This window comes from Mytilus galloprovincialis, chromosome 13 (genome assembly GCF_965363235.1).
Source record: "Mytilus galloprovincialis chromosome 13, xbMytGall1.hap1.1, whole genome shotgun sequence".
Lineage (NCBI taxonomy): Eukaryota > Metazoa > Mollusca > Bivalvia > Mytilida > Mytilidae > Mytilus > Mytilus galloprovincialis.
Window position 1 is genome coordinate 30,553,328 of NC_134850.1, and position 27,265 is coordinate 30,580,592.

The 27,265-nt window shown below is 32.3% G+C and overlaps 2 protein-coding genes across 2 annotated transcripts in view; one reads left to right on the forward strand and one right to left on the reverse strand.

The window, feature by feature from the left end:
* Positions 1-5,567, reverse strand: part of LOC143057234 (complement C3-like) — a 57,421-nt gene extending 51,854 nt beyond the window's left edge. The window contains exons 1-5 of the mRNA XM_076230504.1: positions 5,411-5,567; positions 3,327-3,490; positions 2,396-2,599; positions 1,597-1,667; positions 418-549 (exon numbers count right to left, since the gene is read on the reverse strand). Coding sequence (XP_076086619.1) covers positions 418-549; positions 1,597-1,667; positions 2,396-2,599; positions 3,327-3,490; positions 5,411-5,466 — 627 coding nt within the window. The 5' untranslated portion in view covers positions 5,467-5,567. The remainder of the gene's footprint in view (positions 1-417; positions 550-1,596; positions 1,668-2,395; positions 2,600-3,326; positions 3,491-5,410) is intronic.
* Positions 5,568-12,011: 6,444 nt separating this feature from the next.
* Positions 12,012-26,785, forward strand: LOC143057237 (uncharacterized). The gene is made up of 5 exons (XM_076230507.1): positions 12,012-12,169; positions 13,424-13,558; positions 16,296-16,448; positions 16,937-17,060; positions 24,118-26,785. The coding sequence occupies exons 1-5, from the start codon at positions 12,113-12,115 to the stop codon at positions 24,276-24,278; spliced, it is 630 nt and encodes a 209-aa protein (XP_076086622.1). The 5' UTR covers positions 12,012-12,112; the 3' UTR covers positions 24,279-26,785.
* The last annotated feature ends 480 nt before the right edge of the window (positions 26,786-27,265 follow it).

Consider the following 27,265-nt stretch of genomic DNA (forward strand, 5'->3'; position numbering starts at 1 on the left):
ACTAAAACCAACAAAAAGTGAGGGACAAGGTATATACCTATCTGTCAAAAAATCTACCTTATAGCAAAAATTATAAAATAATAAAGCTACAAGAAATATATAACAGATCACTTTACTTATGATTTCAAATTTCAAACATTCGATATGTTATAAATGTTTGTAAACGGAAAGGTGTGTTTGAAATTGAACTCAAGCCTTTTTCATATCATTATGAATAAAATATGTTTAAAACCAAAATAAAATTTAACTTTTTCATAGAAAGCTAGCTGCCGAACTGTGGCTCTTCAGTCCTTATGTTATTTTTTGAATATTTGCGGACCATACATAAATGGTCCACAAATAGTAAAAAAAAAAAAAAGGACCTAAAAGCTATAATGGTTTCACAGCTAATACATAGCATGAATATTTCATACCTACCCCATTAGTGAACCTAGCCTCAACAGTCCAGTTATTACCATAGAATGGGCGTGATGGTAGCAGAAATTTATCTGTTATAAAACTTCCATGGTATGTGGCATTCTTCCTTTGGACTATAACTCCTTGTGGGTTCTAAAAAAATAATTGGTGTATATATTATGTAATCAGTTTATGATGAAAAAAAGTAAAAAATCCAGTACATCGAATAAGTCTGCTAATCCAGAGCCTACTGTAAACCAACTAATGTTACTTATTTTTCGCTGAAACTTCATTTCACATTTGGCCCTTACTAGCCAATTTGACAGCAATTTAGTTTTGCAATTTTCACATTTGCTAGATTTAGTTAAACAAGGAAAGATCATTACGTTAAGCAGAATTAACTCTACATACAAGCCTGTTCCAAGTCAGGAGCCTGTAGAGTGGTTTTTGTTAAGTTAATGTTCATCATATTTGTTTTTCGTAAATTATTTTGTTACAAATTAGGCAGTTAGTTTTCTCAATTGAATTGTTTTACATTTTTCATGTCAGGGCCTTTTAAAGCTGACTATACAGTATGGGTTTTTACTGTTAGGTTGTTTATAATAGCTTAAATCCACTCCATTTGAACTTTGATGGATAGTTGTCTAATCGGTAGTCATACTTCATATCCTATTCTTATAACAGCAAGGTTGAAATAACTGAGTATAATACTGCGGATTCATTATTATTCATGGGATACCAATTTTTATGGTTTTTCGTTGGTACAGATAAACTATGAATTTAAATGTTCAATGGATCACAAATTTGCTATTGGGTTGTATACAGACTTTGACAAAACCATGAAATCAAATATCCATGAAAATGCAAGTTTTCCTCAATCCATGCATGCCAATTGATAACAGGCATGGGGTAATCGTAATCAGTAATCGTAATCAGCTGCAATCGATTACATTTTGCAGTGTAATCCTATGTAATCAGTAATCATGCCATTTCTGATTACAAGTAATCATAATGTAATCGATTACATTGCAAAAAACAGGTGTAATCATGATTACTTTTAGATTACTTTAAGATTACATTCATATGATTACTTGCTGATTACAAAATCTTGTATATATATATAAAGATAGTTTTTGATAGACAATTTGATAACAACGAAAATAAATGAGTAATTGATAATATAAAAGTTTATTAGTTTACCTTGATATCAATATGCACAGGAACAGTCGATGGTCTTCTCACCTCGTCCAATGGAATTACTCTTATCCTTACTGAAATATTGTATGTGTAGATAATTCAAAATGCCCTGCATTTATGTCAAAAACCAGTTCTAATTGTGAAAATCACAAATTTTATAACCAAATTAGAAATGAGCCTCCACATGGGGTTGTTTTTTATGTGATTACATCACCATTTTTATAGTGACTATTTGATTACCAGGCTAAATATTTGATGATTTTTTATTAATAATTGATAATCTCGGACTGGGTTTTTTTAAGATTGGTTATCTTGTTTAAAAAAAATAATTAATGATTAAGTAATTATATTGGCCAAAAAAAATTTTTTTTTGTTATAATATAGCACTCATTGTCAAATCTCCTTATAAACACAGTTAAAGGGGCATAAGCTATGAGATATTAAAAAAATAAAATATGATTTTATGTTAAATCTTTAATGGAAGTAAAATATTGAAATAGTAATTAGGCTTTAACAGCCAGTTTGTTTCAATTTTGTAAAAATATTCTATCTTAGAGCTATTTTCCTAGTGCATGTAGTTTAAAGGTTTGGTTAGCTTGCTTGATTTGTTTGTATAAATGTTTGCTTATGCAAGCATTCAAAAGCATTAAACAAGCTGAAGACCCACATTTCAATTGATTGCTATTGTAAAAGTTATTACAGTACTTGAGCAAACAATTATACAAACAACAAACAAAGCAAGCAAGTCAACCAAACCTGTAACCTAAGTGCATTAGGAAAATAGCCCTAATTATGAATGTACCTTCTTGGTTAGGTGTATACACAGGTTTGTCTGTCTGTATAAAAATATATCCACTTTGTCTAGACAAAAGAATCACTTTCTCTTTCTCAAAAATAAATCTCCCATTTGTAGACTTGGCTACAAGGGACACATATTGTATGGTATTGCCATCTGAGTCTTGAAGATCTGATGCTTGTAGTATAAATGTTGTGTTCTTCACTTCACCTGTTCAAAATAGAAAGGCGACAGGGTAATGATTGCAATAATTAAAACTTGCATTTTTAAAAAAATTATATGAATCAAACAGGAATTTTCTGAATATCTCAAAAATTAAAATCCCATTTAAACCTAAAATTACAAATTTGCAATAATAAATGAACGCAATAATTTCTGAATTTACAGTATCAACAATTGGTAGGAAAACTGACAATCTTTTAGCTAGTCAATTCAGATCAAAGACAAATGTACCTTCTATTTGACAGGTTCAAATCCACAACCTCAGTTTTGATACGCAAGTGATACAGTGAGTCACTAAATGAACTATTAAACCACCTATGCTGCCACTGCGCTCATTGAGCGTTTGGAAGCAATCACAATGCCAGTCTGGTGGCAGCTGTCATATTGCTCATATCAAAATGTACTTGTTAATGATTTTAAGAATGAGGAAATAAGACAGCTATATTTCTACCATTAGGTATAAATAGAGAACATTTAAGGGGGGTTTAAGGTTTTTTCCTGAAAAAAAATATTCTGATCCCCAATTAATTGAAAAAAAGAATATTCTGTTCAAGCATATGACAAAAGATATATTCTGAATCCATATTTTTTCCCATACCTGATATTGTTAAATTTTGAAAAAAATAATTTGATTGATAGTGTTGAAACTAGATAAATTTTCTGACTAAAAAAAATATCCTCTCCATTGAAGTTGGTACCTCCTTAGTAGACTGACCTGATGATATTGTAACAGTTCTTTCATATAATGTCTTTTCTTTAGCTGGATGGTCCTGTATGTATAGCTGTATTGAGATATTGTCTATATCAGAAATACTGACGGACACCGTCTCTGGAGCATCAAGTCTGAACACACTTGGAGCTGTTATGAAGTATATTGGTCTGGCAATGTATAAAAGATACATACAGTCAGTTCAGATATAAAGCAAAATTCATCATTTGCAAAAGAATTTGACAAAAGAAATATATATAACGATTTAATTTCATCCATCTTGTTTAATTATTTTGTTTCGGGTTTGTAAAATATAAAATAACAAGAGTTCGCATATTGAAATGTCTTGCCTCCTTTACTAACAATTGATTTTATGTTGATAGTCCTAAATATAAAGTTTTACTACAAGTATCACATAAAATCAACATAATCCAAGAAAATGAGGTCATGGTCAGATAAACCAAACAAGAAATACATGTACAACTTACAATCATTTATACATCAAATATAGTTGACCTATTGCTTATATTATCTACATTTTGTTGTAAGAAACAAACATAACCATGAAAACTAATCATTGACCAATGAACCTTGAAAATGAGGTCAAGGTCAGATAAAACCTGCAAGACTGACATGCATGCATGTACATCATTAAATATTTCTATGCACCAAATATGGTGGACCTATTGCATATAATATTAGAAAAAGAAAGACCAAAACTCAATTTTTTTTTTTTATCCACAGAACCATGAAAATGAGGTCAAGGTCAGATGACACCTGCCAGTTGGACATGCGCACTTCAAAAGCATTCCATACACTAAATTTAGTATATTTATTGTGTAAAGCATCTGATATATGGACTTGACCACGAAAACTTACGGTAATCTAGGTCATTGATCCATGAAATGAGGTCAAGGTGAAATGAAAACTGTCTGACCGCATGAGGACCTTGCAAGGTAAGCACATACTAATTATAGTTATCCTATTACTCATGATAAGAAAGAAATAGACATTACAAAAACATCTTTTTTCAAGTAGTCTGACAGACACTGAACCATGAAAATGAGGTCAAGAACAATGGACATATGACAGACAAGAACTTTGAATCAAAAGTCATCTATACACAAAGTATGAAGCAGGTCTTCCAACTCTGAAAATAAAAAGCTTTTAACTAGTAAGCAACAAAGTTGCCGCCAGATCAATATCCCTATGTCGAGCTTTCTGTGACAAAAATCGTAGGCTCGACAAAAATAAGTCTTTGCCTAGTGGGCCAATTTCCAACTAAATATTTTCCTATACAAAAATGACTTGAGTTTCATTCATTTGTAATACACACAAAATCCATCCTATATAATGATTTTTATTGGGGACATACAAAGTATGGTTGGCACCCACCTTTATCCTGGGTTGGTTACCCCCCCCCCCCCCCTTTCCTCCTATTACAGATGACTGGATCAGCCCCTTGATTTTTAAAAACATCACATATTTTGTAATTTAAAAAACTGCACCTTAAAGTTCTGTAACATTTTCATTTAATTTTGTCAGTATAACATCTAACTTCTGATATAATTTATTTTTAACGTAATAGCCATTCTCTGATATGATGATATAACTGTGGGTGCATGTGTGATAATTATATATATAACTAGAAACCAAAATCATGTGCAGTAATTTATTTCACTTGGTGTATAGCTTTAAAAAGAGAACCAAAAAACATGATCATTTATACCATTAAATAATGTTAAATGAAGTCAAAGTCTCACAGATTTAACAATTTCAGGACCCAATTCTCCAAATTGAAGAAGAAATGCATACATTGAAAAAAAATCCATAAACCTTGAACTTTGCTCATTCTACCAAAGATTTCAAAATGTTATAACATATAACAATGCACTTTTTAAATATAAAATGCAACTACATGTATTTTATTACACATCTAATGGTTTGAATTATGATATGACCTTGTTTTCTTCTTTCATTTCGTTAACATGATGATATACAGTCATAAAAATTCACTGATATTGAAATCAGAAATGATAAATATAGACTTTGATCTGGTTATTATAAATCATAAGATAAGACATACTCACTCAGAATAAACCATTAAAAAATCCAAAAAGAAAAACAGAATTACTGACAACCTCATTTCTAATACATCTATGCAGTAAAAATCACATTTACAAAATTTTGAAGGTAATTTCCCTTTTTACGTTCTTGATATGAACCAGAACTGAAGATAGTGCCAAATTGTTTGATAATTCAATACTTTGTTTACTTTTTCCCTATTAATTTGTTTATCTGAAGGATGGGAAAGAGTTTATCAAATAATAATCTTCTAACAATTAGACAATGAATGGGTGCCAAATTATGTTATCTTCAATTCAGCATGTTATCTTTACACACTTAATTGTAAGAATAAAAATCCCATGCATATCACTTTTTAGATTATAAACAAACTAGAGGCCCTGTGGTGAAGAAGTGGTAAACAAACTGACATATATTTTGTGTATATATATATGTAATTTTAGAAATAACTTATATGTTTTAAACTGATAATAACTCTTCTAACATGTGTCTTAGTTAACACTGTTGATCCTTCAAAGATATATCTAGCTATCTGACCACTGAACGGTTTATTTAAAAAAAAAAAAAAAAAAAAAGATTATTATAATCTTGCTTATAAGTTCAGTAGATTATTTAGACCTAATCTAGTAACTTTTAAGAGAAGCAAGAACATAAAGAAATTTTCTGAAAAGCAATATTCTTTTGATACATTTTAAGGTTGTTTCTAGTATTATGTGGAACTTACTTGTGGGGAACTTAAATCTACTGCCAACACATTCATTCATTTCCAATTAACGTCACTACTACTTTCTTTAACAAAATATGAGGGATCATTTATGGTCTGGTTTTAATCAACTTAGAACAAATAGAAGCATGATTTATACATCTTCATATAAAGAGGAAACAAAAATTATTTACAACAGAACAATGACCATATCCGACAACAAACATACTTTAGACTATTCTGCATCTTTGAACACCTTATTTGTAAAAATTCAAAAATAATTGTTTTTAAAACATATCTTTTATCAAAATTATATTTTTGAAACAAGAGGCTCCAAGGAGTCTGTGTCGCTCACCTGATAGTTATATTTACAATAAGAAGATGTGGTATAATTGACAATGAGAAAGCTCTACACCAGATTCTGTTAGTTCCACTCCTATGATTTCTTTGATGTTAGAGAAGGATTTAGAGCAGGAGTCCACCCCTCCCCTGACCCTTTTGTGAGAAAATTTTGGTTGGTTATAATAACTTATTTAGGGAATGACTGAATTATTGAAGCAAGACTTGAGCAGGCCCTTCATTAAAAGGCAATGAGTGGATCCGTTGCTGGGTGTGTCCCCCTTTTTCAAAATCATTAGGAACTGTTTCATAAAATTTATTTTATTTCAATTTTATATTAAAACTTATAACACAGTAATAATTTTGTGGCAATATTTTCACAGGCACTTGTTTCTATCCTTTGGAAAATATATACGTTGATAGTGGGTCTTCCAATGGACAGAAACAAGTGCCTGTGAATATATTTTCAAAAATCGAGAGGTTTTCATTTTTAGTATACACACCGTTAGTCTAAATCCAAACCCAATTTTCTTCTGAATTCTGAGTGGCATTTCTTTTGACATTGTTGGTCATTATCAAGTTTATTTCGTTAACTATCACAATTCTTGGATGTTTTTCTTCAAATAAAGTTAATTAGACCTAAAGAGTTACGTACACGATAAGGGAGAGAAACGACTGAGTAATTGTCAAATCATAATTGTTTTTATCAGTAAAATAAGTCAGGTCCTGGACTAATCAAGTTTTTCTTATTATAATCATTTTCTATAAACATATTTTTAGAGATAATTTATCAAGAATTTGTTTACTCAATATATAATCATAATAGTATTTTGTAATATGATACTTTTTTCAGCATTTTTTTTTTTCAAATAGTGTGTGTATTTTTTTTAAAAGAATCACAGAGCTGAGTCTGTGCACCTTATTATATAAAAGGATTTTCGGGTAACATCAGATATCCCTGGTATTTATATTTGTTTCAACCAATATCTTAATTTATAAACTTGCTTTATTGAAATCATTGCTAGCACTGCATGCAATAGTCCTCCATTTATCAAACACCAAATTGTCAAATATGAGAGTAAAAGGGGAAAGGCTGTGGATTTTCTACAAAAATCGTGGATTTATTTGCCACAAAATCCCAATTTGCTATTAAATGCAACGAAACAATAAAAAAAAATAAAGCTTTACAGGATTTTTCCCCTTGGTACTATATGTACAAAATGGCCTATCTCTACTATTCATTATCTTTGCTGTTTTGATACTATTTCAGTTTGAAAATTTCGTAATTCGCATATGTGTAGCTACAGAAGGGGTCATTAACCTTAATATGTGTATGTGATGAAATGTGATGTGTATATGATCGTTAATAGGTCTAAGGATCCTTCTCCGAATAAGAGAGCACCATAATATTACTGAATGGGGGGTCAATAGGGGGTCCGTTAACATGTTAACAACACCTCGATTTTGGCAAAACCAGTTAACAACAAATGAAAAAAAATGTCAGTGATAACAGTTAACAAAGTGGGTTAACAGCTAAAATTTGTCACAGATAACAGTTAACAGGATTACATAAAAAGGTACCCCCCCCCCTCATACTAGTGGATAGACCCCAATGTCAAATGATCTTCAATTTCTACCGAAGATTGGCTGTGAAAATGCTAACATTCCAATTTTAAATAACAGTTTTCATTATCACAATAACGTTAAAACGAAAAACTAATAGTCACAGACAGACAGACAGACAGACAGACAGACAGACAGACAGACAGACAGACATGACATACTTTGATTTATTACTTATTCAATGAGTGAGGTTAGGGGGGTTAAAGGGCACCAAAAACGCAAAAAGAATGAAAAATAACGATTTTGGTCATTGTTTCTTAAAATTTAATAGGGTGAATCAGAATATTTAAATATTGGGGGGGGGGGGGGGGGGTCGTTCCCTTATTTCACTGGTGAAAACTCATATTTTCACAGATTCATCTGTTTCATTTCAATTTATACCAAGGATGGACATGCCTGTGAAAAAGAAATGAAGTGCAGATCAAGTGCCAAATGTTGACTTTAAAAATTTAGTCAGCAAAGAAGAGTCTGAAACATTAGTTAAAGGGATAGACGCTGAGAATCTTGACAAATGTTTGCAAAATGAAGTTAGAAAATATATCCAATCAGAGCAGAAAATAATATGTTGTAATTAAACAATAATATATCAGACATTAAATCAGACAATGGTTGTTGTCAAATCTGTAAGAACACATGGTTGAATCATAGGAAGAAGTAAACTGTAATGTTTTCAATCAGGACAACCTTTTTCCTCTTCAATTTGTAAGTGGAATGACAACTAAAGTTAAAAGTAATAGTATGTTAGGAACAATATAGCTTGAAGATGATGATGAGGAAGTTGAAACAATTATTCTTACATCAGAATTGTAGCTAGACAACTGTACACATTTTTGTTAAGGGGCTAGTTGAAGCACGCCTCCGGGTGCGGGATTTTCTCCCGGTTTTGACTCACTGGTTGCCTTCGGCTGTTTTAAGCTCTTTGGTCGGGTTGTTGTCTCTTTGACACATTCCCCATTTCCATTCAAATGTTGAAGTTGAAATCATGCATCCCTCCGTAAATTTTACGGACGCCATCACGAGTTGGTTGACAGTTATGGAATAACCGTTTCACAGATGATATCGGATATGTTCCTTTAATATGTCGTAATTAACTACAATATCCATCCCTTTTTCACGAAATTGACCTACCGAATAAGAGTATTTAACCGGATTTGTAATAACATGGCAACACGACGGGAGCCACATTTGGAGCAGGATCTGCTTACCCGTCCGGAACACTTGAGATCACCCCCAGTTTTTGGTGGGGTTCGTGTTGCTTAGTCTCTAGTTTTCTATTTTGTGTCTTCTGTACTATTATTTGTCTATTTGTCTTTTTTATTTTTAGCCATGGCGTTAAATTTGTCTGCTTATTTTCAATCTATCTATACCTCTGGTATCTTTCGTTCCTCTTTTTAAATAATCATCTTCCATCGGCAAAAGTAAGATCTATAGATGATAAAGGAGGAGATGAATGCAGAAGAGAAAGAGTTAAGGAATTATGAATAGACAGATATCATGCCGTTTACTACATTTATTTCATTAATTTTATAATATAGAATAACCAAACTTCTCATTAATTGTCCGCAACAATTCAATTTCCAAGCCTTTCCAGAGGCGGATTTAGGGGGCCCAGGGTGCAAGGGCCCCCCTTTTTGGGAAAAAATTTGGTTGCTTATATAGGGAATCACTGAAGCGTGACTGGAGTGGGCCCCCTCTTAGGTCAGTCAGTGGGCCCCCACTTATGAAAATTTCTGGATCCGCCACTGCTTTCATGTGTCCCCAGGCTAAACCGAGGTTGGCCACAATTTAACTGTGTAACTGTGTCACATACACGCAGGAACAGGACCAATATTTTTTTGGACTAACTTCCAATATGAACTAACCATTTTTACACTTCCATGGGCGGATCCAGGTGGTCTGGGGGCCCGCCCCCTTTCTTGGGAAATATTTGGTTAATTATATAGGGAATCACTGGCACTGAAGCATGAATGGAGTGCCCCCTTTTTTTAGGTCAGTCAGCCCCCCCCCCCCCCCCCCCTGATGAAAAGTTCTGGATACGCCACTGACTTCCCTAGCCTGATGAAAAAAATTAACAATAGTTTTCAAGAAAATATTGAAGCAAACCATCCCCCCTCCCCAAAAAAAGATGACGATTCGATAGACGTGACATATCTACTTAATTTTTATTTTATTTCATTTTTGGGTCTTAGCTAATAATATTGGGTTTTTTTTATTATGTGATATTACTTGATCGTTTTTATAGTGATTTTTTTATTATCTTGTTTAAAAATTAACTAATTATTGTGTGATTATATTGGCAAAACATTTGTGATTATGTGATTACTTTGACACCCTCATGAGGGGCATCCTTTTTCAATACCTTGTCGTCTGCAAGAAAAGTTGGACATAGGCATGCTTATTCCATGGCGCCAGCGTTAACTATTCATACATGATTCAAACCTTGTAGACAGTTAACTTAATCACATAGTCACATAATCACAAATATTTGCTTATATATATATATATATATATATATATACAACTCGTCTAAACATCAACCCAACAATGTTAGATCTGTAAATTTGCTTTCGCAAATTTTTGGTTCTTCCCTCGCCGGGATTCGAACCCATGCTACTGTGATATCGTGACACCAAATCGCCTGCACTGCAGCCGTCCCGCTAGACCACACGACCACCTGGGCTCTCAATAAAAGAGCTTTCGCTGGCCATGTGTTACCTTTCCACGTCAGTTTTAATCTAGCGGCGTACTACAGTACATGATATATAAGGCATGAAGATGTTATTGTTACAGATCAGCTAAATTATCTATAGTAAAGGATCCTACAAATTAATGTAAGATACAGTCACAGAAAATAATTATATTCATATGTACGTCTGAGTCAGTGACAACCCTACAACAGATGTATCCATCGGATCGCCATCAATGATGGTGATACATGGCTGTGTACATAATGTATATACAACTCGTCTAAACATCAACCCAACAATGTTAGATCTGTAAATTTGCTTTCGCAAATTTTTGGTTCTTCCCTCGCCGGGATTCGAACCCATGCTACTGTGATATCGTGACACCAAATCGCCTGCACTGCAGCCGTCCCGCTAGACCACACGACCACCTGGGCTCTCAATAAAAGAGCTTTCGCTGGCCATGTGTTACCTTTCCACGTCAGTTTTAATCTAGCGGCGTACTACAGTACATGATATATAAGGCATGAAGATGTTATTGTTACAGATCAGCTAAATTATCTATAGTAAAGGATCCTACAAATTAATGTAAGATACAGTCACAGAAAATATTATGTACACAGCCATGTATCACCATCATTGATGGCGATCCGATGGATACATCTGTTGTAGGGTTGTCACTGACTCAGACGTACTTATATATATATATACATGTGATCACATCATTTTTTAAAAACAAGCCTGATAATCAAATTATGAGAATCAGAACAGTCCTATATTTTCAAAAAAATCAAATCCAATAATCATGAAAGATTATTGGTCTAGTAATCAAAGAATCACTATAAAAACGACCAAGTAATCACATAATCAAAAACCCAATGAGGAGGCTCTATTGTCCTGATTAATCTCATTTTTAAACGGTTCAGTTTAGTAGTTTCAAAGAAACAGTAGGTAGTCTGAACATTTTTTTTAAAGTAATAGGAAAAAAGGGTGTCCTTAAAATTAACATGTCCATCATAAAAGGTATAGTCTGCCAGACTGACCTTGCCCTTGACCTAATTTCATTGATCAGTTATTTATTGGGTTTAAAATTGCGTAGTATCAGAGACATATAATACATAATGTATTATATGTCTCACTTATAATACATAATGTATTATATGTCTCTGGTAGTATTTACACGTGCATTTGTTTTGATTATCCCGCTACCGAGCGAGCCTCCGTTCAACTATCCAATCAATTGCTTTGTTTTTGTCATGTGACAACGCCTTCCAAAAATACATTGGGATAACCTCGTGCTGAATCGGCAGATTATAGGTCCTACTTAGTTACTGATTTTGCAGAAAGTAGATCAAAATATGGCTGAAGAAAAGACCAAACTTACAAGAGATGGTACAATGCAAGTGACTGCAAAGGTTGGTTGAAATTCGTTGTTGATTAAAAAATATATCCTTGTCCAAATCGAATGGGGAAAACATAAAAAAAAATGTCGGTCACCGGCATTATTGTAATTTGTTATGTCAACAAAATCAATGCAAACTCGAGAAAATTTTCTTGTCAGTAAATTTCATGTTCAAAGAAGATTGGCAAACTAATTGTTCGAGTCAAGCTCTTGTTTGGATTCGTCGGGATATTTTATCTTTGTCCACTATTTGGTAAAAAAAAGGGAGGGTGGATTTCTCATGTTTCGACTCCCCTAAAATGCGCTTTAGATATTCGTAGAAAGTATTTTATGTCATGCAAAGATGCATTACAAAATTTATGATTGAACACTTAATCTGTGTTAATTTTTTTTTAAAAACAAATGGTATTTTCTTCTTTTGATCTATCAACATGTTCAAACAAGCTCAATCCAGTTCTACCATAGTGTTCCTAAAAAACGTAAAAACCCAACACAAGTAATCACAATCCCATGCTATTACAATGCATATTAAATTTGGATGTCAGCTTCCCTAAATTGATGTAAACATTGCATATTTCACATACCCCAAAAACCAGGTTCTGCACATCATTCTGCAGATTGAGCTTATTAATATTATATAGGTCATGTAGCTAAATTGTGCTATTTATACAAATTATCTCCCTTTGCACTTCAATTGACATGTTCACCCATTATTTGGAAAAGCATTTGAAATTATCAGAATTTAAAAGTATTTCTGAGTATAGATATGCAATTTAGTTGTACTTTTATGTGATTGAATAGTTTCCCTTTACTCATAGTAGCCACTTTGCACCGAAATCTTTGCCAACTTCTAGTCAGAAGACCATTTTTTTGTGTGTTTAAGCAAAGTTTTGCAAATACTAAGTCTGAAACAAATTTTATTACTTGTCTGGGGCATCAGACTAGTGGTTGATGGTGCAGAATGCTTTGTAAATCTTATGGAGGCCATAACGAGTTGGTTACAAAATTGTAAGTCATAGATCATCTGTTCTACAGTAACAGCCAATATGTTCCTATATCCGGAGTTGGAACCTCACTTCCTCCACCAATAAACTGTTGACCACACGAAATAGCCTCAAAGTGGCACTTAAAAGTGGCATTAAAACCACCAACAATCAATCAACAATTCTGTCCGCTTCCTTAAATCAGACCTGCTGAATTAGACTTGTCACCTGGTTTGTGCTTTTCTGCATTTTATTATGCATGTAGCATTTTATTTTATTTTCAGGAAGGGATAGGTTATTTAGAATCCTCAGGAAAGGAGACTTTATTAGTAATGTCTGGTTTGAAAGACCCAGAGCCAGAACCCCCAGCAAAGAAAACAAAATTGGCTAAAGGAACAACTATGGTAGGAACAGCAAAGGTAAGTGATCAATAAATGAAAAGTAATTAGATATAAGAAGGTGTGGTATGAGTGCCAATTAGACAACGTTCCATCCAAGTCACAATTTGTAAAAGTTTACCATTATAGGTCAAAGTACGGTCTTCAACACTGAGCCTTGTCGCACCCCAAACAGCAAGCTATTAAGGGCCTTGAAAAGAATTGAAAATGTTTTAAACGACTTTGTCTTTAATTTTTCAGATACAAGTCATCTGAATTTTTGGCAGAAAGTGATTCTCTTGACACCTTCACTAAAATTAATTTGGCTCGTTTAATTTCCATCAAATTTTGACAAAATATTTACTTTCACCAGTTCACATAAGTATAAAAATTTTAAAAACTTGAACCACATACTTTATCATAAAAATTTTATTGGATATATAGCAGTTTGACAAACACTTATTTTGATCATTGAGAAGCTTGATATTTCCTTAACAATATAACGTGATTAAAACATTAAAGGGAAAATTCACGATTTTTTACTTATGGTTTAAATATGTTCATTATGACATAATATATATATTCACAAAGTTTTATCGCTATATGTGCAGTAATAAAGGAGAAATTCAATAATTAATGAAAAAATATCAACTACTTCCTGTAGGTCGTGACGTTTTCTCCTGATTTTTGCATGCCGGGATTTAAAATACAATCATTAAAAGTCTTGGTTTTTAATCATATTTTAACGTAATCGTAAGCGCGCCGATGACTTATGCTTTATCTAATAACCATCCGATAATAAGAAGATAAAACGCACAGACGTTCAATTGTACTCATTCGTGAGATAAATTATCTATGTTAAACGTATATATTCGAATTATTTTTGTAGACAACACAAAAAGTTATAAATTTATTTTTAATAAATGCATTTTCGGACTGATAAGGTGAACAAATTAAAGTACAATAATCTGTAAAGACAATATGTTGGTGTACTATTATTGACCTTTTACTATCTCTGCTATGGCTAGGTTTATACGACATGTGTGTATTCACGGTTCTGTGGCAATACTCGTAGATGGCTTGTTGAAAGGTAAATTGTTATTTGCACTTCGGTATTTAACCACGCCTCTAGGGCACACCTTGCCAGGTGTGACTGTCTATTCGGATCAGTGGTAGCATTTAATACACACATTAAAAATACATATTCAAGTTGGTGACAAATAAAAATTGGTCGCCGTGGAATTATTTAATTATATTTGGTGCTATTATTTATTTGAATTCAAATAAGTTAATTTACTAAGAAATACACAATTTTCGGTTAAAGACGGGAAACTTAATTCATATGTCAGAATGAAATGATATACAAGTCTTGTCCTTGATTTATGTCTCATAAAAAAGGGGGACTTAGAAATTAGAAATAGCTTTACTAAATCATTTTTATTTGTCTTTATTAGGCGAAAAAATGTACGAGAACACTTACATTTAGACTTTTGAAAGCCATGTATTAATTAATATATGAAACTATCTGAAGATAACTCTACCGAAGCGGAATATAATATGTGCGAATAAAGAAAAAAATATTTTTGTAATGGAATCGAAAAATTACGAATAGATATTCTTTTCAAGTGTGATAAACGTCAACCAAATTTATTCATAATGGGGAACGTCCTTATTAAAATCTGAGACAACTATGATAATCGTCGTCTCCCAACGTATATATATACTTAAATAACTATTTGATCAACGATGTTTAAAATTAAAAGACAACGAATTTAATGTTATCTTTCCCTATTTTTGAATGTTATTATAAGTCTGTTCAACTTGCAAGAATACCCCGAAAGCGGACAAATATCCGACAAGCAGTTTATTCTTTAAATTGCTGTCATTGAATATCAAGAAAGAAAATAAATCCCGAAATTGATACTCAATAGTTTTCCTAGTTATTTATAAACAAGCGTATGAGTTCAGTAATGACTAGTATATTATATCACTTTCGGACACGCAAGACAAAAATGTATATTATACATGCACCTGATAGTTCAAAATGGAAAGTTATAAGTAACGGTCGTGTACACTGATCAATACCTACAGAAGTGAAACGATGCATGAACTTGCAAGCCCGCCGGACAGGAAATCGATTGAATACCTGGACGTGTCACCTTACACCCCTTCCAATACCTTTGGGAGTAATACCTTTAGCCATGCTGGTGATCAGATAAGGGAAGATCCGAATTTATTTAAATAAAGTTTATTACTTGAAAGAATTATGAACGAATTAGATTTTCGAAAACAATTTCCACGGAACACTTATTTATCATTTTATGATTTGAACTTTGACTTTTTAACTAATTACAATATTATCAGTTTAAAAATAACAGACTATATGGTTATTTAAAAATATAAGACCATTTTCCGTATCAAGTTAGTCAGTCAGATAAAACAACCGTACGATTGACAAGATATCGACACGCAATTACGACTACATCGTTTACTGTAGTTTTGTTCCTTTGTGGTTTATTGACATATCGGGATTTTTCATCGGAGAAGGTGACAAGATGGCGGAGAGTAGAGAACTGATACTCAAAATTTAAAATCGATGGTGATCTCTTATTTAGCGGAATAAAACTTTAATATCTATAAATTTGAGCATTTTTATACAGAATGGACATAATATCAATTTTTGATTTTTTTGCGAAGTTTCCCTTTAAGCTGATTTTACAGAGTTATCTCCCTACAGTGTTATGTACTATCTAATGAATTTTATTTTGTTCATTTACAGGAGGCTGATAGGTTACTTGGTGACAATCGACCGGATGCTGATGCCATGACGAGAGGTCAACAAAAACAGATTGATGCAATCAGTAAAGAGGCCCCATCCACCCCAAAGAAAGCTAAACTGGCCAAGGCAGGCACAATGGCCGTCACTGCTAAGGTAATAGGAAAAATATAAAACGGGTTGAGATATAAATGTACCTCACTATTGATCGAAAGAAAAAAGATTCCTATCGTAAAGGCACTAGTTCTACAAACCTTACATTAAGAGGCTCCAGCTGTCTACTCACTGTTCCCATTTAATGCATTGTTGAGGTAATAAAAGAAAAAAAATGTAACATGAATTGAAAGGACCACTAATTTAAACAAAAATAACATCCCCTGAATATCAAGGAGAGCATCTCAAATAAATCCAATAGGTATGTACGAAAATTAAGGTCAATCTCGCCAACAAAAATTACTGCAAGATCATCCAACATAATATCATCGTTATCATCGAATTTTACTTTCGACTTTAGAGGAAATTAAGGTACTTTAAAGAGAAATAGAAAATATAGTAATATTGTACAACAAAAAACAGAGAAAAATCCAAAAATAGGGAAATGTTTGACATATTTTGTTTCTTGATTCATTTGCGAATACTTACAGGAAGGAGCAGAATTATTAGGAAAAGAGAAACTTGGAGACACAAGACAGGAAACAAAAAGGAAGGCCCCTGCAGCCAAACCAGCAATGAAAAAAACAACCACCATGGAAAAGACAATAGCTGAAGGTATGCAAAATAATATCTATAATACTAAAATTACGAGATCCAATTTATCAGCCGTCATCGGGTAAAAACGACAAATCAAAGAATTCAACTCTATATAGAACTAATATAGGACAATGTTGTAGATTAAAAATTACACCACTTCAAACCCTTTTGTTTTCCACATAATTAATACTGCCAATAATTAACAAGTTCCGGGTCGAATCCGATACCGATACCAATAGTATATTCACCTGTTAGCTATTACCTTATCTGTACGTTCCGCATTTGACAGGCGCACCACCAAACGGTGTATTTAGGATTTTGCTATATACACGGGTCATAATGAAAGGGCTGACACTACTAAATTCTATCATTGTCCAATTGTTCCCTATTGTAGTTTTATTTAGCAATCAGCAAGACTTATATAGGACAATGCTGTTGATTAAAAAATACTCCATTCCTGGATAGCCAGGACCTTTTGTTTTCCAAATAATTAATATTACCAATAATTGATAAGTTCCAGGTCGACGGGTTCAAACAGAAAGATTTGAAAGCAAGAAAAAAAACTGTGTATCTTATAATCGACATGACTTTATCAGATGACAATACCAATTACTAAAATAAGGCTTAGGCATAGTTATATACTTTAAGTCAGTCACGGACCCGCAATATCACGGGTGTGTACTTGTATATATTTATGTTTATACTGTGTATTCATTTATTTTGTGAATACTGGATTCAGGAAACTGTTTTCGTAGATATTTGATTTTGTTGTTTTACCCAAGTCTACATGCATATAAGCCTATAGAAAATTTGTACTTCATTGAAATCATTGATATCTACGGAATCAACGAAATTGGTATCTATCATAGTGAATAAATACACAGTATTCATTTATGATAGGTTTGTTTTTGCAAATTTCACTTTTTAAATAAAAAGTCAAATGTTCACATTTGCAATGACTTGGATTAATGAATTTAAGGAGGCTCGAGGGTAAAAAATTTCATAAAAAAATTAAACATTGTTTTTTTCATTACAAATTTAAATTTATTACTTTATTAGTTGCTACTTTATCATATGGTACAAAAACAATATTCAAATTGATTCATTTTGGCCCAGATGACTTAAAATGTATATATCATTGAAAGAGCTACAAATTATCTCCCTTTCGTGCAAAAATGCCATTTTTTGTGGAGCCTGCAACTTTTGTTGCAGAAAGCTCGACATAGGGATAGTGATCCGGCGGCTACGGCGGCGGCGTTAGCTAACTTCTTAAAAGGTTTATATTTTAGAAGGTGAAAGACCTGGATGCTTCATACTTTGTATATAGATGCCTCATGTTACGAAGTTTCCGTCAGTCACATGTCCAATGTCCTTGACCTCATTTTCATGGTTCAGTGACCACTTGAAAAAAAAGTTCAGAATTTTTGTAATGTTGAATTCTCTCTTATTATAAGTAATAGGATAACTATATTTGGTATGTGCGTACCTTGCAAGGTCCTCATGCCCGTCAGACAGTTTTCACTTGACCTCGACCTCATTTCATGGATCAGTGAACAAGGTTAAGTTTTGGTGGTCAAGTCCATATCGCAGATACTATAAGCAATAGGGCTAGTATATTTGGTGTATGGAAGGACTGGAAGGTGTACATGTCCAACTGGCAGGTGTCATCTGACCTTGACCTCATTTTCATGGTTCAGTGGTTATAGTTAAGTTTTTGTGTTTTGGTCTGTTTTTCTCATACTTTATGCAATAGGTCTACTATATTTGTTGTATGGAATGATTGTAAGGTGTGCATGTCTAGTGGGCAGATGTCATGTGACCTTGACCTCATTTTCATGGTTCAGTGGTCAAAGTTAAGTTTTTAAGTTTTGGTCTTTTTATCTAATACTGTATGCCATAGGTCAACTATATTTGGTGTATGGAAATATTTTATGATCTTTATGTCAGTCGAGCAGGTTTTATTTGACGGTGACCTCATTTTCACGGTTCATTGCACAGTGTTAAGTTTTTGTGTTTTGGTCTATTTTTCTTAAATTATAAGTAATAGGTCAACTATATTTGTTGTATGGAAGCTTTGTTAGCTGTACATGTCTGTCTGGCATGGTTCATCTGACCTTGACCTCATTTTCATGGTTCATTGGTCTTTGTTTAGCTATCTTGGTTAATGTTAAGTTTATGTGACAGTTGTAATAAAGCTTTATACTTAGGACTTTCAACATAATATCAATGATTAGTAAAGAAGGCGAGACATTTCAGTGTGTGCACTCTTGTTTGGCATTAAAATTGAAATATCTTTTTTAACTCATCAGTGACCTATATTTTTTATTATTATTTTCAAATAAGCTGTACTTAACCTTGTAGCTAAACTATTGTAAAATTTGAGCAATTCTGTAATTTAGGTCTTTTTTTTATTTCGATATTACCTCTATTTCTCCTTTTAGTTCAACAGGAAAAAAGTACCTTTACAAAAATGTATGCTTCTTTGAAGGCAGATTGTGAGAGTAAATGAACGGTGACCCCATTTTTATACGACCACAAAAATTGAAAATTTTTTGATTGTATATTGGTATCACGTTGGCGTCTTCGTCGTCGTCCTCCAAATACTTTTAGTTTTCGCACTCTAACTTTAGTAAAAGTGAATGGAAATCTATGAAATTTTAACACAAGGTTTATGACCACAAAAGGAAGGTTGGGATTGATTTTGGGAGTTTTTGTCCCAACATTTTAGGAATTAGGGGCCAAAAACGGCCCAAATAAGCATTTTCTTGGTTTTCGCACTATAACTTTAGTTTAAGTAAATAGAAATCTATGAAATTTTGACACAAGGTTTATGACCACAAAAAGAAGGTTGGGATTGATTTTGGGAGTTGAGGTCCTAACAGTTTAGGAATTAGGTGCCAAAAAGGGGCCCAAATAAGCATTATTCTTGGTTTTCACACCATAACTTAGTATAAGTAAATAGAAATCTATGAAATTTAAACACAAGGTTTATGACCATAAAAGGAAGGTTGTTTGATTTCATCAAAAATTGAATAATTGGGGTATTTTGATATGTCGAATCTAACTGTGTATGTAGATTCTAAATTTTTGGTCCCGTTTTCAAATTGGTCCACATTAAGGTCCAAAGGGTCCAAAATTAAACTTAGTTTGATTTTAACAAAAATTGAATCCTGGGGGTTCTTTGATATGCTGAATCTAAAAATGTACTTAGATTTTTTATTATTGGCCCAGTTTTCAAGTTGGTCCAAATTGGGGTCCAAAATTAAACTTTATTTGATTTCATCAAAAATTGAATAATTGGGGTTCTTTGATATGCCAAATCTAACTGTGTATGTAGATTCTTAATTTTTGGTCCCGTTTTCAAATGGGTCTACATTAAAGTCCAAAGGGTCCAAAATTAAACTAAGTTTGATTTTAACAAAAATTAAATTCTTGGGCTTATTTGATATGCTTTATCTAAATATGTACTTTGATTTTTGATTATGGGCCCAGTTTTCAAGTTGGTCCAAATCAGGATTTCATATCAAGTATTGTGCAATAGCAAGAAATTTTCAATTGCACAGTATTGCACAATAGCAAGAAATATCTAATTGCACAATATTGTGCAATAGCAATTAATTTTCAATTGGAGTTATCTTTCTTTGTATAGAATAGTAGTTGATAATATATGTTGGAAATTTGCCAGACATGACTATGATGTCATTTTCTATTTTTCTTTGCCAATAACTTTATGTAAATAACTTCATTGGAAATTTGCCAATATAAAAGGTTGCTGATGAAGCTTTTTTTCCTTATCTTATCTAAAATGTTTTTAGATAATGTATGTTGGACATTTGCCAGACATGACTATGATGTCATTTTCTATTTTTATTTGCCAATAACTTTATGTAAATAACTTCTTTGGAAATTTGCCAATATAAAATGTTTATATGCTGAATCTATAAATGTACTTAGATTTTTTATTTTTGGCCCAGTTTTCAAGTTGGTCCAAATCGGGGTCGAAAATAAAACTTTGTTTGATTTCATCAAAAATTGAATACTTGGGGTTCTTTGATATGCCAAATCTAACTGTGTATGTAGATTCTTAATTTTTGGTCCCGTTTTCAAATGGGTCTACATTAAAGTCCAAAGGGTCCAAAATTAAACTAAGTTTGATTTTAACAAAAATTGAATTCTTGGGCTTCTTTGATATGCTGAATCTAAACATATACTTAGATTTTTGATTATGGGCCCAGTTTTCAAGTTGGTTCAAATCAGGATCCAAAATTATTATGTTAAGTATTGTGCAATAGCAAGAAATCTTCAATTACACAGTATTGTGCAATAGCAAATATTTTCAATTGCACAGTATTGCACAATAGCAAGAAATATCTAATTGCACAATAATGTGCAATAGCAAGAAATTTTCAATTGGAGTAATCTTTCTTTGTCCAGAATAGTAGTTGAATCAACTTAAATCATTGTTTTATACAATATACAATGTATATTCACTTTTACTACCAACTGATAAATTAAAACAATCTTTACCATTCAGTGACAGTGTTCTCCCCAGGATTTTGGGATAGCACCAGGGTAACGCGTGTCGAAATGATTTGTACAATATGTTGTGTCGCGTTGCATCGCTTATTTTTTCTTCTTGTTAGTTTTTGTGCCATTACCTTTTTGTCTTTTGTTTTGTTTACTGTGTGTGTTATGTAGACTTTGGGTAAAAAAAAATACTGGTAAAAAAAAAGTAAATCAAACAGTTTGTATACTTTAATATCTTTTAAGAATAAATAACAGAAAGCACTTTTAGTCTTTAAACTAGTCACTTTTTATACTTTGATCAAGCCAGTTTTGTCCTGATACTTGTATAGTTACACTACACATTCCTCATTTTTGTTAGATTACACCATAACAATTAACTTTAAACAAGATTAAATTTTAATGTAGAACCTTTAGTAAATTAAATACTATTTTCCATAGCTTTAGACATGATTCTTTTAGACCAATAAAATTGTTATTAAAATCATTATTGTGTTATTTCATGATAGACATGAAAAGTATACTTATATTATCTATGTGGACACTCTGAAAGGATGTCATGTCTAGCTGAATTCCAATCATTATAAATTTATTTTGTAAAAGTTAATCATTACCCTTCTTTAGTACTACTCAACTATATATCAGTATACAACAAGAATGTGCCCCACTCGCACTATCTTTTTCTATGTTCAGTGGACCGTGAAATTGGGGTAAAATCTCTAATTTGGCATTAAAATTAGAAAGATCATATCATAGGGAACATGTGTACCAAGTTTGAAGTCGATTGGACTTCAACTTCATCAAAAACTACCTCGACCAAAAACTTTAACCTGAAGCGGGACAGACGGACGGACGGACGGACTTAATCAATTAAAACATAAGAATCATGTACATCGATTAAATCCAATCATCAAGGTTAACCTCAAAAGGTAAATCGATCACGTGGTGTAAACAATCTTCGTTGTCAGAACTGGATTGAACTGGTTTGAACTGGTCAATTTTCATCTGAAATTTTATACCCCTCGGGAAGGTTTACCGTTATGATTTTTTTTACCCGAAATTTTAGCACCACGGTGAAAAATTATACATCGCGGCAAGAACGATACCACCACGGTAGAAAATTATACATCGCGGGCCCGTGGTCCTTTAAAGGCCTAGGGAGAACACTGAGTGATAACAAGCACTTTTTTTACATTTTAATATTTTATGATGTATTTAAATGAGTAGTTATTGTTGCAAACTCCATTAGAAATTTGAATTGAGATCAGTTTTGGAATAAGGGAAAGGGGGATGTGAAAAAAAAAATTGGGTGGGGGTCAATTTTTCTCCTTTCTGATTTCATTAATAAAAAGAAAATTTCTTCAAACATGTTTTTGAGAGGATTAATATTCAACAGAATAGTGAATTGCTCAAAGGCAAAACAAAAATTTTAATTTCATTAGACCAAATTCATTCTGTGTCAGAAACCTATGCTGTGTCAACTATTTAATCACAATCCAAATTTAAAGCTGAATCCAGCTTGAATGTTGTGTCCATACTTGCCCCAACCGTTCAGGGTTCAAACTCTGCAGTCGTTTAAAGCGGCACCCTGCGGAGCATCTGGTTAAGAATTATTGATTCTTGTCTTGAAATCTGAAAATGGTTGATGTACACTTTCTGAGGGAGGGTGGGGGGTCTGAAAAAGTGTATGTTTTTTACACTTTGGAAAATGGTTTACAATTATGGATGACCCCTAAATGTCTAAATTTTCATCTCATCATTTACAATTTACAAAAACAAAATGATGCTTAATAAGAGGATGTTCCAACAGCTTTGACTACTTTGTTACTTGTTTTTTGCTTGAATGTATATTTTTTTTTTAGCAATTTAAGGGGAGATTACTCAGAAACATTTTTTACAAATGAATGTTTGGTAACTTTACATATTTTGTTTGTATAAAAAAAAGTTTTTCTGTAAGTCTAACATAAGAATTATTATATCATGTTTATCTTAAATTTCAAGAGCAAACTTTCATTTTATTTACTCAAAAGTAGTTTTCCGTTCATAATATATACTAAATTGACAATTTTACACACCCTGCAGTTAAGGAAAAGCTCATGAATCCATACTATTTTCTATTTTTGTTAAGGGCTATGCCAGAAAAAAATGTAGGGGGGGGGAGTTTGGGGGTTGGAAGGCAGTTTTTGTCAGCACCCGCCACCCAGACAGTTGTCATTTAGAATTATAGTGTGAAAAGTTGCTCTGATACCCATCACCCATGTATTATTAATACAATGTGCCTTCCAACACCCCCCCTCCAAGGCCCCATACATTTTTGTTTTTGGAATAGCCCTAATAACATTGTTGAAAAAAGAATACTATGAACAGTCACTACATGTATAGAATGAAGAAAATTCGAATTTGATTGTAATATATTACCTTAACTAATTTTTCATAAATTATGTTACTGAAATAGTTTCAATGGGACTTAACTCTTGCTCTCTCTCCAACAAATTTATAAAAACATGATAATAAATCTGTCATTAATTTTTAAATGTGCATTTTATTTTAGCTGCATGGACAGTACCTGATATTAATGTAGATGAAGGAAGAAAAACGAGATCTCAGGCAAGTGGTGCTGCTAAGCCAGCCATTAAGCGTGATGGAACCATGCAGAAAACCGCCAAGGAAGGAAAAGCTTTTGTAAAGGCCGGAAAAAAATCAAAGAAATAAATGCAGTTTTTTGTCAGACATGAATAAATGTACATTTTGTATTTATATTCTGTACCCATACAGTTTTGTATCTGACATTAAAATATTTTTCCTTCATTTTGTAAAAATATTCAGTATGTACTCTGTAAGAGTAGAATAGTTCTTTGTTTCTTATAAATATTTTTATGAAAGTGCTTTGACAATGAACTCCTTCCCAAAGTCATTAATGAAATTATTGAACAGCAAATGATTTTTTGTTGATTAAATTTTTTTACCTTTTTGATTGACAAGATTTGTTTTAACAACTTTTGACTACCAATGGGGTTTACCTGGTTGGCCACAATCGTTAGAAGCTATGCATTTGAAAGTTGCTTTGCTGTTTTAAAGAAACAAAGAACTGTTTTACTCAGTTACCTGGTCTTAATTGTTGTCGTCTGCTTGTGACATAGTATATCAGTATAATGTTGTTTCACCTGTATGTAGATATAAATGAAAGGCAGCAATACATCCTCATTGTCATGGAGTGCCTGATGTTCACTTCCATACATCGTATCTTATTGTAACTATTTTTATTTTTAGTCCAGCTGGTTTTGTTTATCACTGCTGTGTAGTAAAACAACTGTTTCAAAATTTAAAGCATTATGGGTAATTTCATGGTTTGTTCCCAAAACTGAAAAAAATGTCAAGTCATTGGTTGAATTTCATTTTTGCAGGACATTGTCAGCCAATCACAGGGTTTGGTGTAAGCTTTTTGAAAATATTACCCAGAATGCATTAAATTCTGAAATGGCAAATAGACACATACTCATCATTTACACAATAAATCAGGAAATCCCATTGTTTCATGTAAATAATGTCAACCACTGTTATGCAGTTTGTATGCATGTTGCATGTGTATGAATAAATTTTAAGATTACCTTTTTAAAAAAATAATGAATTTGATAAAAATGACTATTTGATCAAAGGTTTCATTGGTAAGAATGGCAAATTAACAAGCTCATACACCTACTTCTCTTTTAACAACTGACAAATGAACTACATGTATTTTGCAACATATTTACATTTTTGTTAATGCTTTTTTACTAGTATATATGTTAAAGTTCTTTATTAAATATTTATAATTAAGAGTTGTGCTTTTTTATTTCATTTACCGCAAATATTTTAAAGATTTTTTTTATATATTTCTAACCGCTATATACAGTTTTTGAGTAAAACCAGATTTTTGAAATGTAGGGGGAAAAGATTCTAATATATTTTTCCAATAAAGATGAATAGAATATTGTAGAATTACTTCATAAAGCAGTTAAGCTACCATTTAGATAGAATACTTAACACATTGAAGTTGCTGAATATGGAATATTTTTCCCCAATATATTATAAGATTCTCTGACAAATAGAAAGGTTTCCCACATTCCCATGAAGTTTGGTATGCATTGCGTATGTAATTAATGTAAATTTTAAGAATCTTCCGTAAATGCATTTGTAATTGTATGGGAACAGCTGTAAAACATTGTCTATATTGTATCTCGGGGTAGCAGAGCTACATAGAAGTTAATATTGAGATGATTTCATGAGAAAGTTTGTAAAAAAAAAATGATTTTAAATTTATATAATTAAATGTTAAAGAATCGGCCATATCATGATTCATATTTTATTTCACAACAAATGTACCATGATTCACATTTTTATTTCACAACAAATGTACCATGATTCACATTTTTATTTTACAACAAATGTATCATGAATCACATTTTTATTTCACTACAAATGTACCATGATTCACATTTTTATTATACTACAAATGTATCATGATTCACATTTTTATTTCACTACAAATGTACCATGATTCACATTTTATCAAAACATAATGGCAGTATCTATTAATAATGGTACCGTTACATAAGTGTAGAGTAATTCATGATTACATGTGAAATTATTTGTGTTTAACTTTTTGTTAAAACCTTTTTATTTCTTTTGTTTGTTTTGGTTTGTTTATGTGTTCAAGAGAAACATAACACAGTTTATGTTTCTTTTTTTACCTTCTATATCCGAACAAATACAATTTTTACAGAAAATTTATGTTGACCTTTTTACAAATTTTATTTTGTTGAAAGCATTTTAAAAGTTGTATATTCTTTTTCATGTTGAGCATGTTAAATTTCTCAAAAAGATTGTTTGCTCAGTTTATGCTAGAAAAGAATGGGCCATTTTGAAAAAACGACAGTGTGAAAATAGAAATTTTCAAGATATTGACAATCTTGTTGGGACTATTCTATTATAATTGAAACAATGTACTTTTTAACAACATACTTTCTATAGGCAACTTTTGATATATCCATTTGACATACCATCATTCTTTGTCCACAATGTCCAAAAACAGAAAATGTTTTAATTGAATAGTCCTGACTTGTTTACATGAAATTTTTAGAAATTTAATTTAATTATATAATTTTATTTAAGTGTGATATGTTTACCTGTGATTTTGTAGATGCAATGTTATTTGAATAAAAGGAAGATTTATAGTTTTATCTTAGTTATTCTCTTTTAGGGGTCCATAGGAGACCTGTTGTAATGCAAATTTTTGGTCTCTATCAAACATTCTTCCATTTTTTTAGCAGTCCCAATATTCTACCTGTTAAATTTATATGTTTAAGATACCGTCTTGGTGGTCTTGTGGTAAAGTTCTCCTTGAGTGAGAGAGTTCAAGTGTTCGAACTCCGGTCCGGTCAAACCAAAGACTTAAAAATAGTTATTTGCTGCTTCTACGCTAAGCCTGTCCCATTAGGAAGTTAGAGCAAAGACTTTTAGGCTTGAAGTCAGGATGATGACTCCGGGTAAGGTGATGTGTCTATCTTCAGACTGTTCTCTTGTGAACTACCGTAGCATGTAAAATATCTGGTTCAGCGTGTGGGTGTAGTACAAAGCTGGGTTAATATAAACATTACATTAACATGTTAATATGCCTCTGTTGGTTAAGCAGCCATCCATTATCATTATACGTTTATGTG